The 15,720-nt window shown below is 36.4% G+C and overlaps 1 protein-coding gene across 2 annotated transcripts in view; it reads left to right on the plus strand.

The window, feature by feature from the left end:
* The window catches only part of Dph6 (diphthamine biosynthesis 6), a 122,347-nt gene that overhangs the window by 79,074 nt on the left and 27,553 nt on the right, over positions 1–15,720 (plus strand). For both annotated transcript variants that reach the window (XM_038331780.1, XM_038331781.1), the window contains exons 4-5: positions 1,495–1,568; positions 3,709–3,827. In XM_038331780.1, the coding sequence (XP_038187708.1) occupies positions 1,495–1,568; positions 3,709–3,827 (193 nt within the window). The remainder of the gene's footprint in view (positions 1–1,494; positions 1,569–3,708; positions 3,828–15,720) is intronic.

Below are 15,720 nucleotides of genomic sequence, written 5' to 3' on the forward strand. Positions count from 1 at the left end.
TATACATATATAATATAAAGTATTACATACATACATACACACACACACACATACACACACACACACACATAATCCAGTGCTTCATAATTTATTAGGTTAGAACTTCTGAGATACAAAACAGGAGAGAACTGAAAAGCTTATCTTTTGGTACCTTCCCTACTATATAATTTATTAATAAGGAATATAGTGACTATAGGGAAAGAAAATGTTTAGGGAAGTCAAAGAACGGTTAAGAGCTTCACAAAGTTGCTGATAGGGGAAATATAGGGAATACCTCTTTTCCTGAAATGTTATCTCCCAGAAATAATCATTTTATTTTGGGGCAGTTTGGAAAGATTTTTTTTTTATCATTTTAGCGGGTGTATTTTAAATTCTTCAGAGGCAGGAAAAAATTCTGTTGCATAATTCTTTGTTTACTTACTATAGTATCCTTTTAGGACAAACTGTTATTTCAGCATGTTAGGATTACTTTGGTGTGCCTGGAAGCATGATTTGTTTTCTGTGACACACTCTTCCTTCTGTTGTTGAGTTACCATGATTGGGAAACCAGTGTATTACCAATGATGTTATCTCTCTGGAGTGATTTCTTCTATCAGTCTCTATGCTAAGATGGATTTTCTCTTACAAGTATTCAGAGAATTTCTACTCAGAACCATATTAATAATTACCCCTATCATTCCCTTCATATCTCTGTCATAGATAACATTTCCCTGGTTCATATCTATGGTGTGTGTTGTTCCTCCCTTGATTAACTATATTTCACTTCTTTACATTAAGTCTCGGTTTAGAACTGTTCTTTTACATTCCTAAGTTTTCTGTATCAGTCTTTATCCTTGATTGATCGTCTCTACCTTTAGACTCACTCTGGCCTCAAGGCCCTCTGCAAATGTGACTGTGAGTGAGTTTACGTTCTCCTTCAGTAAACTCATGAGTATGATGACAAAATCTTTAACCCACTGGACCATGCTGGTACTTGTGACTGTGTTGGTGATAATCAATTCCTTCTATGTATGTTAGGATTCTTTATTACTGTGTGATACTGGGCAGCGCCTCAGTGTTTTCTGCATTCTACATGCCTCTGTACTGCTCATCTTTTTCTGATATATAGATCAGAAACCAGTGAGTGTGTAGCATATCTGATGATACTATTGTGTAAATTTTAGAAATTACTCAATCTAAGAATATATTGTCCTTGGTAGAATTACAGTGTCATTAAATATATAAATGTGAAAACATTTTGGAACTGCTTCTAAGTCTTTTCTTTATGAAAATAGGTCTGTAGTTAAAATTCAAGTAAAGGAATAATTACTTTTTGTTACTAGGAGGAGGATTACAATGTATGTACAGATAATAGTCCTAAATGTGTATTTGCAGGTAATTACTTTGATTTGAAGGTGGCTTCTTAGATTATATGCAGTTCGTGTGTAATTTTCAGAGCATGAGACAAACCACGTGCCTATTTTTTAAGTTTATATGTTTTTCTTTTATTTTCAGGAAAAAGAAGAAATAGAAGGTGTATCTGTAGGTGCTATACTTTCTGATTATCAACGTGTGCGTGTAGAAAATGTGTAAGAGAACATCAATCTTTCTAATATTTTAAAATCATAAATAATTTAAAAATCAGGATTAGGGATTAAGGACTAAATTTAGAATCTGAATGTGTGCTCAGAATGTGAAAGGCCAGAGTTATAATTCCAAGATCTTCCAATGGGAAGGGACATAATAGTGGATAAGTAGCCTGCATTGGCCATATCCTGTGACCAGATTGGTGCCTAGCCCTATTGTCATGAAAGGGGCATCATCTAGCAACTGATGGAGGCAGTTGCAGAGACCCACAGGCAAATATTAAGCAGAGTTCTGGGGTCCTTTGGAGGAGTGGAAGAGTCAGAGGGCTGTAGGATACCACGAGAAGGCTCACAGAATCAACTAACCTAGGCTCATAGGAGCTCACAGAGATTGAATGTACAACCTGGGAGCCTGCATGAGACTGGCCTAGGCCCTCTGCATATATGTTACAGTTGTGTAATTTGGTCCTCTTGTGGAACTCCCAACAGGAGGAACAGGGGTTGTTTCTGATTCTTACTTTTGGGACCCTACTTCTCATATTGGGTCACTTTTCCCAGCCTTAATACATGAGGAGGTGCTTAGTTTTACCACAACTTGATATGCCATGTTTTGTGGATATTCATGGGAGACCTGCCTTTTTCTAGAGGGAGACTGAAGAAGAGAGGATGGGGGAGACTGGGAAGGGAGAATGGAGGGCTGAAGCCTGAATATAAAATAAATAGATTAAATTTTAAAAGAATATAAAAATAAACAAAAAGCATTGTTTTTTATTTATTTTTTTTATTAAAAATTTCCACCTCCTCCCATTTCCCTCCCCCTCCCCCCACTCTCCTCCCTCTCCATCTCCAGTCCAAAGAGCAGTCAGGGTTCCCTGCCCTGTGGGAAGTCCAAAGTCCTCCCCCCTCCATCCAGGTCTAGGAAGGTGAGCATCCAAACAGACTAGGCTTCCACAAAGCCAGTACATGCAGTAGGATCAAAACCCAGTGCCATTGTCCTTGGCTTCTGAGTCAGCCCTCATTGTCCGCCATGTTCAGAGAGTCTGGTTTGATTACATGCTCCATCAGTCCCAATCCAGCTGGCCTTGGTGAGCTCCCATTAAATTAGCCCCACCGTCTCAGTGGGTTGGCACACCCCTCACAGTCCTGACTTCCTTGCTCATGTTCTCCCTCCTGCTCCTCATTTGGACCTTGGGAGCTCAGTCCAGTGCTCCAATGTGGGTCTCTGTCTCTATCTCCATCCATCGCCAGATGAAGGTTCTATGGTGATATGCAAGATATTCATCAGTATGGCTATAGGATAGGGCCATTTAAGGCTCCGTCTCCTCAGCTGCCCAAGGAACTAGCTGGGGACATCTACATGGACACCTGGGAACACCTCTAGAGTCAAGTCTCTTGTCAACCCTAAAATGGCTCCCCTAATTAAGATATATACTTCCCTGCTCCCATATCCACCCTTTCTCCATCCCAACCATCCCATTCCCCCAAGCTCTCCCCATTCTCCCCTTCTCACTTTTCTCTCCCCATCTCCCCTTACTCCCACTCCACCCCCACCCCCAAGTTCCCAATTTTTGCCTTGACTTTTAGTGTATGGAGAATCTGATAAACTTGTAATGCATTAAATTATCACACCCTTCCCATTGAACTATGCCTTTCCCCATTTGCAAATTTATGGAAATATTGAAAGTGAGAATAATTATTAATTGTCATGGGATGCTTTTTGACACTGATTTCTAAGCTTAAAGTCTTACGAAAGATGATTATTTCTAGTCTTCCTAGAGATTGACTTTTTTATATTTATGTATAGTCCATAAAATTAAATGTGCAAAGCATTTTTAAATTTTTGCCATGTTTTTTTTATTCATTGTGTTTGTCACTGTGTGGCTGTCTACATCCCATGGTGCAAAGGACAATTTGTGGGAGGTGTTTCTTTCCTTCCACCATGGGATTTCCAGAAATGAACTCAGATAGCAAGTGCCTTTATCCCGTGAGCTACCTCTCTGGTTTCACAAGGCATTTTAAAAAATAAGAGTAGGAAGAGGAGAAGGAGCATTTTAAAAGTTAAAATCATTGAAAGAAGCATTATGTTTTAAATCAAATTGCTGGGGATCCTAATATGTTAATTTTTTTTCTTTTTACTTTGTAGCTGTAAACGGCTTGATCTCCAGCCTTTGACTTACTTATGGCAGAGAAACCAGGAAGACTTGCTCCGAGAGATGATAGCGTCTAACATTGAAGCCATCATCATCAAAGTAGCAGCTTTGGGTATGGAACTGAGTTTTCAAACCTATTGTCTACTACCGCATAAATAATCCAAGGTTGCATGTTACATATACGCTGAAGACGGGTCAATGATTTAGTTATAAGCATGTGGAGTCACAAATGTTAAGTAAGCACTGTGTGTGTGTATATGTGTGAGAGAGAGAGAGAACATTTCAAAATTGCCTTTTACACATGTGCAAAGACAGTACTAGTGAACATCTATCTCATTTGAAGTATATACTTAACAATAAAAAACTGATATTATGGTTTTCTAAGTGTCTGTGTAATTTGGAATTAAGGGTAATGTAAAACAGAAAATATGGGAGTTGTTGGGGCAGTTTGTTTGGTGTTTTTCTTTTTGGAAGCCTCTTAAGATACATAACTAGCACCAAATATTTACCTTGTGTTTTATCATTGTGAATAATACAAAAACAGAATAACTTTGTGTTATTTTTGAAAGGAAATTATTTTTTTGTCAAGGATCATAAAAGAAAAAGCACATCTGGGAGTTTTATTTGATAGGTGTAAACACAGTGAGTTTGTTGTTTTTAATTTATATCATTGTATTCATTTTTGAAACATCTTTGAGGCTAATGCATTTAATCCTAGAACCCATTAGAGAGAATGCAGAGAAGGTGCAGGGTGGCAAAGCCTAAACTGTGCACCACGCGCCAGAGTGTCCACCCCTCCCATCTCTGAGATGGTTTCATGGGTAAATTCATAGTTATGGTTAATACTTGAGAAAGGGTGACGTGTGTGCGGCACTTAGCACTTCTTGATCAGCATTGCTCTGCTGTATCTGCTAAAGCTGTGGTTACCCCAGTAGAAGGCCTTGTGTGCTCAGTGTGCAGCTAAGCTGCTCTCTTTCGCTGCTAAGATGAGAATAATTGACAAGATGTTTTCTTTTATGAACAGTCTTCTGGGCAGCTCTTAAAGTTTGTGCTGAAGCCATATTTACTGCTGGGCTTCTGTGTGAAGCTGTGCAGAGTGTGGTCTGTTGCTTTCCTGGAGTCTTAATCTCTCCTGGATTTTCTAAGATGATACGTGCTGTACTCATCCTATACCATGCTGGAAGATATCATGTCTCTTTTACTACCAGATCTTCCACAGAATTAAGGCCTCATTGGAAGGACAGAGCCACAGAATTCAACATTGCCCCCTTTGTGATTAAGCATAACTAGTGTTGTGTCTTTATTTAGTTTATTCCTCAGGAGGGAAACAGAAGTGGCGAGTTAATGCTTTTAAATCTTTGGACAAAAAAAAATACAACTGAATTAACTTATTTGTCTTTTGTATCTACATAAAAATGTTTAAGTATGATTTTAATATTTATAGCATGTGACTTCTATTCACTACCTGAAGGTATACATCTGTGAAATTTATTCTAACAAACACTACTATATTTATATATATAAACATTATATATATATATATATATATATATATACATTACAGTATAGGTCTCTTATCAACTTTCATTTATTAAAATAATCTGAAAAAACAATAACAAAAACCCTTAAATTTTAAAAACATCCATTTTTTAAAGAACAATCCCATGGTAGTAGAAAAGAAGAAAAGACTCAATTCTACATGGACATTAAGATAGATCCCCAATAAGTATCCTGTGTATCTTGGTGTCTATATTTGGTAACTTTCTGTTGCTGTGTTAACACACGGTGATGAAAACAACCTGTGGAAGAAGCAGTACATATTGTAAGAGTCCAGGCTGGAGGGAAGGCATAGAAGCAAGATCAGAGAACTAGAGATCATGCCAGGAAACAGAACAAGTGAGAAGTGGGCAATTGTATAAATTCTCAAAAAACAACCCCGCTCCCCAATGATGTCTTTCCACCAGCAAGGACACACCTCTGGAAGGTTCTGTGACATCCCCCAAGCAATGTAACCAGCTGGGTGTCAAATGTTCAAAACCTGACCCTGTGGGGGATATTTCTTATTCAAACCATTATATCTTACTCCCTGGTCCCCAAAGGCTCATGGCCATATATTGAAGGAAACGGCGGGCTGTGTCCCACCACCCGGCTAGCTTTATCCAAAATAATTACACAGAAACTGTATTCTTTTAAACACTGCCTGGCCCATTATCTGTAGCCTCTTATTGGTTAATTCTCACATCTTCTTTTAACCCATATTTAGTAATCTGTGTAGCACCACAAGTGTGGCTTACCAGGAGAGATCTTAACCTGCGTCCATCTCAGAGAGGAGAATCATGGCAACTGCATATAGTGACTGCCTGAAGCGTCTCCCCACTCCTGCTACCCAGCATTCTGTTCTGTCTACTCCGCCTACCTAATTTTCTGTTCTCTTAAAGGGCCAAGGCAGTTTTCTTTATTAATTAACCAATGAAAGTAACATAGACAGATAACTCTCCTCCATCAGCCATATCATAATGCAATATGTATTTAGTCCAGCTTCAAAAGTCCTCATAATCTTTCATTCTCAACACTGCTTAAAAGTCCAAAGAGTCTGTAAACACTGTTAAAATATAAAAGCAAATTTTAAATTTCTAACATAAATTGATAGAGAATATATATTACATTTCCAAAAGGATGTATTGGGGCCATAGTGAAGGAATCCTAACCCAAAGCAGGACAAACAACTCCTTTGAATGCTCGGCTGGTAATAAAAGGCTAAATGGATCTGCCCTTACACCTTTCCTTCCCACAGTTGTGTCTGACACATACCAGTGAACTTAAGTTTTTAAGTATTAACAGCTTATTATGTAAAGAATTTTCTTCCTGCTACCATTTAAACAATCGTACCTTGCAGAATTTAAGGAAATTTAGCTTTTAGAAATGTTTGGTTTTGATCGTATCTCAATAAGATTGAAAGAAAATTTTCTTAATACACCACACATTTTCAAAGGAAAAGTTTCTAAGTATTTTGTTTTCATTTCTTTAGCTAACCATCCCCTTCCTATAGCTACAAACATAAGTGATAATTGATCATCTTTCAGAATTTTATGACTGTATTTATAGAAATACTCTGTTCTCTTTTTTGTTTTATGAATTGTATCTTTTTCCACACGTTGATCTGTAGCATACCTTTTTGCTTTGCATTTTGTGTAAGAGATTTTTGTTCATATAATGTAGACGTTCTTCATATTTTATTCTTTAAGAAATTTTGTTAAAATATAAGTACAAAATACATTAATGCTAAGTATATACTTTGACGAAACATAACTGAGCCAAACTTCCTAAGTTAGATAGTATTATAATCATTGTCTTCAGTGACACTTGCCTTCCCAAAATCACTCATAATTTTGTTTGTTTTTTTTCTTTCAATCTTAAAACTTTTGTAAGGAAGGAAACCCAGGTTCTCACACTTACTATGCTAGTACCTCATCATGGATTTGTAATGTTTTACAAACGGAAGCATACTGTATTGTCTACTATGTCTGTGAGTTTTTTAGCTCAAATATAGTTATGAGAGTCATCCACACTTTGGAGACAGTAGTATTATGTACACTCTCATGACAAGATATTGTTATTCCATTATAACAATATAATTTAAGTGTCTTAGTTGACACTGTACAGTAGTTTCCAGTTTGCCACTTTACAACAGTGCTGTTTATATTGTCCTGGCTTTTTCTTCACTCTCTGGCAGTACACTTTGAAACAGAAAACTTGTAAATTTTGATATAGTTCAATGCGTTCATTTTTGTAGATTCATCCTTTGATAATTGTATTAAGAAACCACTGCCTCTACTTTTTTAAACTTAAAGCGCTTCATACCCTTGGCCTTTTTGGTTATACTGATGATTTCATGCTCTTTTTCCTGGCCCAGTGTTATCCAAAATGTCTTTATATCTGTTGTTTTTGTACTGAGGTCCTTGCCAAAGTAGAATTATATAATCATTATTTCCTAAAAATGCTCTCTGAAGAAAATTAACTTACTTGTGTTGACATTTATAACAAGCATGGTCACAAATGGTCTGATCAACAAAATGGGAATTCTGCTTTGGTGTGGGAAGTCCTTTTGTTTATGTGTTGCTTTTATTGGTTAATGAATAAAGAAAATCCTTGGCCTGTGATAGGGTGGAGTAGGGCTAGGCAGGAAAAACTAAACAATGCTGGAAGAAAGAAGGCAGAATGAGGAGAAGCCGTGTATCCCTGCTGGAGACAGGCGCAGGATGCCAGAAGAAACTTTACCCGGTAAGCCACAGCCACGTGGCAGTACACAGATTAATAGAAATGAGTTAAATTAAGATGTAAGAGTTAGCCAATAAAAAGCTAGAGCTAATGGGCCAAGCAGTGATTTAATTAATAGTTTCTGTGTGGTTATCTCAGGGCTGAGCAGCCAGGAACAAACAAGTAGCCTCCTACAACACTACTTTTTGTAAATCTTCCACACTCATATGGCCTACACTGCTGGGAGATGTCCTCATGACAATAATGAGTGTTTGGTTCATTTTCTTTGCCCTGTTTAGGATTTTTTGCATTCGTGTTTGTAAGAAGACTGATCTAGAATTTTCTTTCATGGTAGTGACAGGTGTGGGTAATGTGGCTTTATGACACAACCCTTGATGTGCTCCCTCCTTTTCTGTTTGCTGAAATATTCCCTATGAGACTAGTATTAATTCTTTCTTAGTATTCCAAAGTGTTGATTACTTAAGCCATCTGGGCATGGAAATTTCCTTGGGATAAAATTTTATGAGAGATTCTTATTCTCTGTTAGATTAGACTTCAGCTTCATCAGTGTTTATTTCTCTTTTTTCTGGTTTTTTATTCTACATATTTTTCTTTATTGTTTCTATTGAGCTATACATTTTTCTTCATTCCCCTCCCTACCTTGCTTCTATTCTTCTACCTTCTCCTGTGACAAAGGGTCCTCTTTGTTGTCTAGCTTCTTTGGGATTGTGGCCTGTAGGCTGGTTTTTCTTTGCTTTATGTCTAAAAGAAACTTAGGAGTGAAGACATATTAGTCTTTCTGTGTCTGTGTTACCTCACTGAGTATGGTTTTTTTCTCGATCCATTCACTTGTCTGCAAATTTCAAGATGCTATTATTTTTTACCACTGTGTAGTACTCCATTGTGCAAATGTTCCACATTCTACAGTAGTGTTTATTTCTCTTAGATAAAGTGAGTTTTCCTCAAAACTTGTCTTTTTAAAATACTTTATAAATGTTGATTATAGGGATAAGCTTGTCTATAGTAAGTTACATCATAGCCAGGGCTACAAAGTGAACTCCTGTATAAAATGAGCAAGACAAAAGACCAACCTACTACTCATTGTACATGGATTTATGTTATGGACTTTCCCTGTGGAAACCCCTTTGTTGTCAACTACTTGAACCTCACAGTGTAGCTTTCCTGACACTGATGACTGAACGGCCTCCTGTTAGGGTTTTCGTGCTCACTTTGTCCTCGGCCCTCTTCTGCTCAGCACTCATCTTGGAAGGATTCTGAAGTCGAGCTTTTCTTTGTCGCTTTCAACTAAATTCGGATTTGTATAATCAACTTATTATTTATCTGAATTATAAAAGGTATTTATATGATTTTCCTTAACTTTTTTTTACTAAACCTGCTTCCATTATTACACTTATTAGTTAACTACTTAAATATTACTTTTATTCTTGTCTAGTGGTTACTGTATATGTACTTTATTTTCTTCCTGAACTTGTTATAGTTACCTTGCATCTTAATCTAGATGCATGTCTGTCCTTGCAGTGTATTATTTGTTTCTATAACATTTATGTATATTGCCTATATTCTCCCTCTCACTATACTTTATTCTCCTCTAATGTACTCGTTTAACTCTGTGAAAGCTTCCTACTGCCTCAATAACTCATTTTAATATTCTTCAATATAACTTTGCTGGTGAGAAATCCCTTTCCTCAGTATGACTAATTTTTCTTTCATTTGAAATCCATTTTCATGGTACTATGGAGAACACAGCATTTATCATCATTGTAACTATATTTTACCTAGCACAAGCCTTGAAATATTTTGACTCATCTGCCTCATGATTTATATGTATATTTTTAAATTGTTTATATTTTACTTGTGTTTTTATGTCTGTTTTATGTAGGGGAGTGGAGTGTCACAAGGTTATGTGTTTGTTTGCTTACCAACTAGCTTAATTTTTTTAAATCCAGGACTTAATAACTGGTTCAGACTGACAGGGTTCATAGTCATCCTTCCTGGGCCTGGGATTAAAGGTACATACCACACTGTTTTGTTCTTCATCTCACTAGTGGCCCGTTATTATTTTGATTTTTGCTACTTATCTTATGTAGGTAATATGTAGGTGCCCTAAAAGCTTAGCGATAGATAGTTCTGCATGTCATTCCTTGTAGCATCTCAGATTTTCCTTTTGATTGTGGTCTTGTCCTGCCCATTGGTGTCTCCTACAAAGGCTTTCAAAGATAAGTACATAAGTAATCTAGATTTTTTTTCTGTTTATCCTGGTTGTTTATTTATTTATTGTAGATGAGCTTTTTTGATAGGTTTATAAAAAGTCATTGTCTAAACTGTGACTGAATCATGGGGCTTTTGTAGTTCAGTTCTGTACTTCCAGCCTCCCATTCTTGCCTTGCTAAGGATATTTCAGATAAGATATAGTGGTTCCATGTCCTAGGAAACATTTAGCAGCCTTGCTGTTTCTAAATAATAACATTTTAAACTAGTTTTAAAATGTTAAACTTGAAATATGTAAGAAAGACATTTGTGATTGACGTGGTGATGGCTTACATTGATGACTTAGAGTAGGTTTTCTAGAAGGAAATATTTATACCAAACACTTTAAAACATAATTATAATGATGTTTCACAAAGCCTAGATTTATATGGGTCTTAAAGAGCAAATACAACAATAGTTTTAGATGGCAATTTGATTAGAAATCAGTGATTTTATTTCATTTCTTTTTTAGTGCCAGTTTTTTTTGTTGTTGTTTTGTTTTGTTTTAAAAAGATCTTATCAGTATGCATTTCTCACCTTCCTTGGGCAGGTATAATTAGACACAAGCAAATTTAATGGAGCCAGTGTGCTCTGGGGCCATTCAGCTGTGGTTCATAATTGCATTTTTTTTAACCAAGGAGGTTGTTTAACTTATCGAGTGGCAAAAAAAAAAAAAAAAGTAAAGGTTTCCTGTTTATCTTTAGGTGAATTACCACTACTGTTTGCTTTAGCCCACAGTGGACGTCAGACAGGAAAAACTGAACCCTGCTAGTAGTGTGTCCGTTCAGATCTGCCCACTGAGATTATCCCTATCACCATGACCGCAAAGCACTTCTGTCTTTGCCCCTTCGTTTTCTTTACTGAGACAGTTCAAGTTTCACTTGAGCAGCAACATATTTGAAGAGATTTGAAATATTTTAACATGTTTGAAATATCATTTGTGATAATTTTCCATTCATTTCAAATTTAAAAAGTTAACTTACTCTTAGACTCGGCTCCAAAATAAAATATTAATCCCTAACCCTAAACCTATGGTGATGAGACTTTTTTTTTCTCAATAGTCTCCCACTCCAGTTAAGTGACTACTTTGGTTTACAGCTATAACTCATAAAAATTATGTACAAGAAAATATTTCTGATTGCATTCTTATATTTTTGGTTTTGAGCCAAGCCTGTAAGGGCTGAACCAACTCTCACATTGCATCCTACTGCTACTTAAAATGTGATTTCATGTGCTTACACTTTTCTAAGTCATTATCCTATTGATGTCAACTGTACCTACAACATGTAAAACAAAAGAGTTCAGTTACTTAAGCAAATGGATGTAATATGAACTTGATAATAAGTCAGCATCAACTGTGGAAGGCTCCGTGATACTGACATCATTATTTCTTTATCTAACCCTTCTTTTTAAACAGCTATTTGAATGTGTGCTTGAATCGCATGATCTTTAAATTGTTGATAGCTTAGAGGTTGTTGAGATTCTAATACTTTTGATAATAGAGTTAGTCCCGAGTCATATTCATTGGAAAAACCTAGCTACTGCAGCTGCCCAGGGAGAATTCAGCAGGTATGTATATACAGCATGAAACAGATAATGTTAACTGCTAACTCTTGAGAAACAGCCAAAGCAATGTTCTACATTATGCTTAATTTGTGACAGTTGTAGTTTGAGATGGCAAAACAGCTAAGCAGATTGGCAAAGTGGAATTAATAAGTTAATATGGAGTATTGTGTTTTATGAGTAGTAGTTACCTTTAAGATTGCTGGTCTAGTAATGTAAGAGAGAGATGGTATAAACAGTTGGGTCTTTGTAGATGATATTAATATAAAGGCACCCTAAACACATAGATAACAATGCATTAGCAATAGAAATTCCCAGAAATACAGAAAAAAAAACCTTAACATTTTTGTGTAGTTCCTTACTATGGTTTGAACTATTTTGAAGATGGCACAGAGAAACAACTGTGGTTCACTGCGCAGGGAGTTACCCGAACAATAAAAGGACAGCAGCGGTGCTGTGTGAGTGCTGTTTAAGGAGTTGTTGTGTATTTAGCTTGAGATGGGGGCAACAGTTTACTATGCCAAAGAGAATCGGGATTTTTAGTAGCAATCTGCAATATCCAAAAGACTGCTGGTACTTTTTGTGGCTTCAGAGGAAAGTGCTAAGAGCAAGGAAAAGTGACAGGTGAAAGAAGTCTTAGTTTGTTCCGGGAGCTTTCCTGCATCTGGTGCTGTCATATAATGTCATAGGAGGGTGCCCCAAGCCTTTGCATGGAGTTCAGATTTCTACTTCTGGCCCTTGCTTTTTCCCTATATAATTGTGCTCCTTATTGAGAAAGGAGGTAATCAGAGGAAGACTGGCTTCCCTTTTTCAACTTTTGAGTAACATACTACCGGCTATGAAGATAGTTTACAAAATTATTTTAAATAACCTGCTCATGGACAAATAAGTGTATAGTGTTAAGTAAATATAGTGTCCAAAACTGACCCTACTGAGGGAAACAGCCGTAATTTGATACGTAAAATCAGTCTACCGGTACTAACAGCAGTGCTTGTTCTCTTTTAAATCTGCTGCTTATACTCGGCATAGTGATAGGTAACTTGAAGTGAATTATGGCTTTCAAATTCCATTTCACAAATATAAGCTTTGTTATCTGCCTCTTTCCCTCTATTGCCTGTTGGACTTCTTTGATCTGGGAGCTCATCTTCCTTCCACACTATCACCATGCCTCTTGACCTTGGTGAGATCCTTCTCTTCCTAATAGAAAGGAAATCTATGTTACCAGGTACTTCCAATTCCTTTCTTCAGTTTGAGCATACACTATAAGTCGTGTACCCTTTTGGCTAACATTAAAAGATGCCTAGGACCCAATGTAGGGAACAAAAGTGAAATTGTCCCTGAAACTTTGTTTTCCTTGCTTAGCAAGTTTTACAATTAATGGCCCAAGTTTCTCCTGTGGCCTCTCTTCCTGAAGACTGTGCTTATTTATTTCCCCCAACAGTCTCATGTGACCTTGTTAAAAGTGTCATGTAATTCCCAAATAAATTACATTTACTGTTTTGCATCTATCTAGTATTTTATTGACATTTCCTGATAAGTTTAATAGGATGGAGAGAAACAGTGTTCTCTTTATAGACTCAGTGGGTGATTTGACCTCAGTCAGTTAACCTTATCCTGATGTAGAAGGAAGCTATTCTTAATTAGACTCTATCAGTTTCTCCATTATCAACACAAGAGCTTCTCATCTTTACCTCTATAAATCTTAATTTTATTGTTGTTCTTTCCTAAAGAAAGCCTTCATATTAGCAAAACAGCACTGTTCAGAAACAGTTGCTGGTTTTCGGATGCTCGGCCATGTCACACTTTATTTCCTTCAGAAATTCTCAGTTGAACACCATCTGGCCATGGTGATTTATTGCTGTGGAATTTCTCAAGTTGCTCTCTTCTTTCCCCCTAGGAAATTGCTCTTTGCTTCTGCATCGCTAGTTATTCTCAAAGTGTCCTTGGAGTAGTCCTTTCCCCACAGGCTGTACAGTACAGGTCAGTGTAGCACAAGGCCCCATGAAGTGCCCTGCTACCCTCATCTCTGTCCTGAGTCTTGGCTGAGGAGCCCAGCATCTTCACTCATGCAGGGCTTTGGCCTCCTCTTACTCTTTGTCCCTTTATAGCTCAGATTATTCATTCCCCAACAATACATCTCTGGTGCTTTATTTTTCAAATACTGTATTATTAAATGATTTAGACACTTTCAGCAGGTTCATGAACAGTTCTACGGAGCTGTTTCCATGTTATCTTTTTGCTATGCACAGATGTCTGTTCTGACCTTTCAGGTAAGGTCATAGGGCATAATCTCTTGTAACTACTGTCTATTTCTCTTAAGTAGCTTGAATTGCTTTTAAACTCTTTTCTCCCAAAAATCTGCTAACTAGAATTTTCTTTCCAAATTTAATGTATACTTTTTAGTCTCACCTTCCGGGTTCACAGTAAGAGATGCCCATACTAATTAGCCATGTGCTTTAATTATGCAACCTGCCCAATTGCCAGGTTCCACTCCCACGCATGCTCACTGGGGGTACTTCTATACATATCTTACTCTGATTCTGCTTCTGACTGCCCAAATAAGCCATGCTATGGCATGTTAATTATTTCTCCCTCTCATTGTACTCTTCTGTCATTCATTTGGATAATAATGGACATAATTAAAATCGTGCATTGTAATAGTCTTTCTAGAAAGAATGCTAAGCAGCAAAGGTTAGAAGCAATTTATGTTATTCTTTTATATTCTATAGTTAACAATTTTTATACCTGAACTTGGTTCAAATAATTATTTCGTTAAAAATGATTATTTAATATGATTTAAAGTATAGTTAATTGTGATTTAAATATATTCTGTCTTCACTTAGAGTAATTTAGTACAGATTTTTTTAAGCTTCAGAGTTTTACCATACCCTTTTGTATCATAAATTATTTATCATTTTCAACTTATGAAATCAAATCAAGGATTATATATCAACTTTTAAGTATTTTTGGTATAATCTTCAGTTTGAAAAACAAGTACAACTAGTCATACAACTGGCTATCTCTGAATAGAAGCATCATTTTCTTAGTTATATAAATGGAATTACAGATTATAACAGCATAGAAAAGGAATACTGAGTTGGATTATTTTAATATTAGAACATTGTTCTTTCTTGTAAGGGAGGCTGTTGTAACAAAGTTAGCCTTGTAAAATCTGATTCTGATGTGCATATTTTCCTTAAATTTTTTAATAAATTAAGATTTCATGCTCAAAGTACTTTGTATTTATATTTTCAAACATATGATATATATGAATATTTATCTATATATGTGTATACAGGAATATTTGTGTATATATAAATTTCTAGAAATGTTTACTAAATAGTCATACATTATGCATGTGTATGTTCATTTGCTTGTGAATATACAGCTGTATGTGGGTGAGCGTGCACATGTATGTGCATGTGTGTTTAGGCTGGACAAGAATTTCAGTGTCATCCTTAGTAACAGCCATCCACCTCCTTTGAAAAGGAGCTTTCCATTGGCCTGGATATGACCTGTTAGGAAAGAGTGTCTGACAAGGGAGCCCCATGAATCTTCCTGTCTTCACTTCTCCAACACTGTAATTAAACATGAGCATCACCATGCCCAGCATTTTTCTGTGAGTTCTGGGGATCAAATACAGGTACTCATCATATAGGGTAAGTACATTACCAACTATGCTACCCCCAGCCCTTAAAAATTGAATTTAAACCTATCTATTGGCCTTCACCTCTTCTAATTATCATCCCTCTTAAAATTAAAAATAAATACAATATTCACAAATAAATGTGAAAGGATCCTACAGTAATGCATGTTACTCTAAAAGCTAACCCTCTCTGTCATACATATGGAAAGAATATATCAGATAGCTTGGACTAAAACAATGTCCAAGATAATGTGCAGTAATTAATTGAAAA

Source organism: Arvicola amphibius, chromosome 5 (assembly GCF_903992535.2).
Source record: "Arvicola amphibius chromosome 5, mArvAmp1.2, whole genome shotgun sequence".
Classification (NCBI taxonomy): domain Eukaryota; kingdom Metazoa; phylum Chordata; class Mammalia; order Rodentia; family Cricetidae; genus Arvicola; species Arvicola amphibius.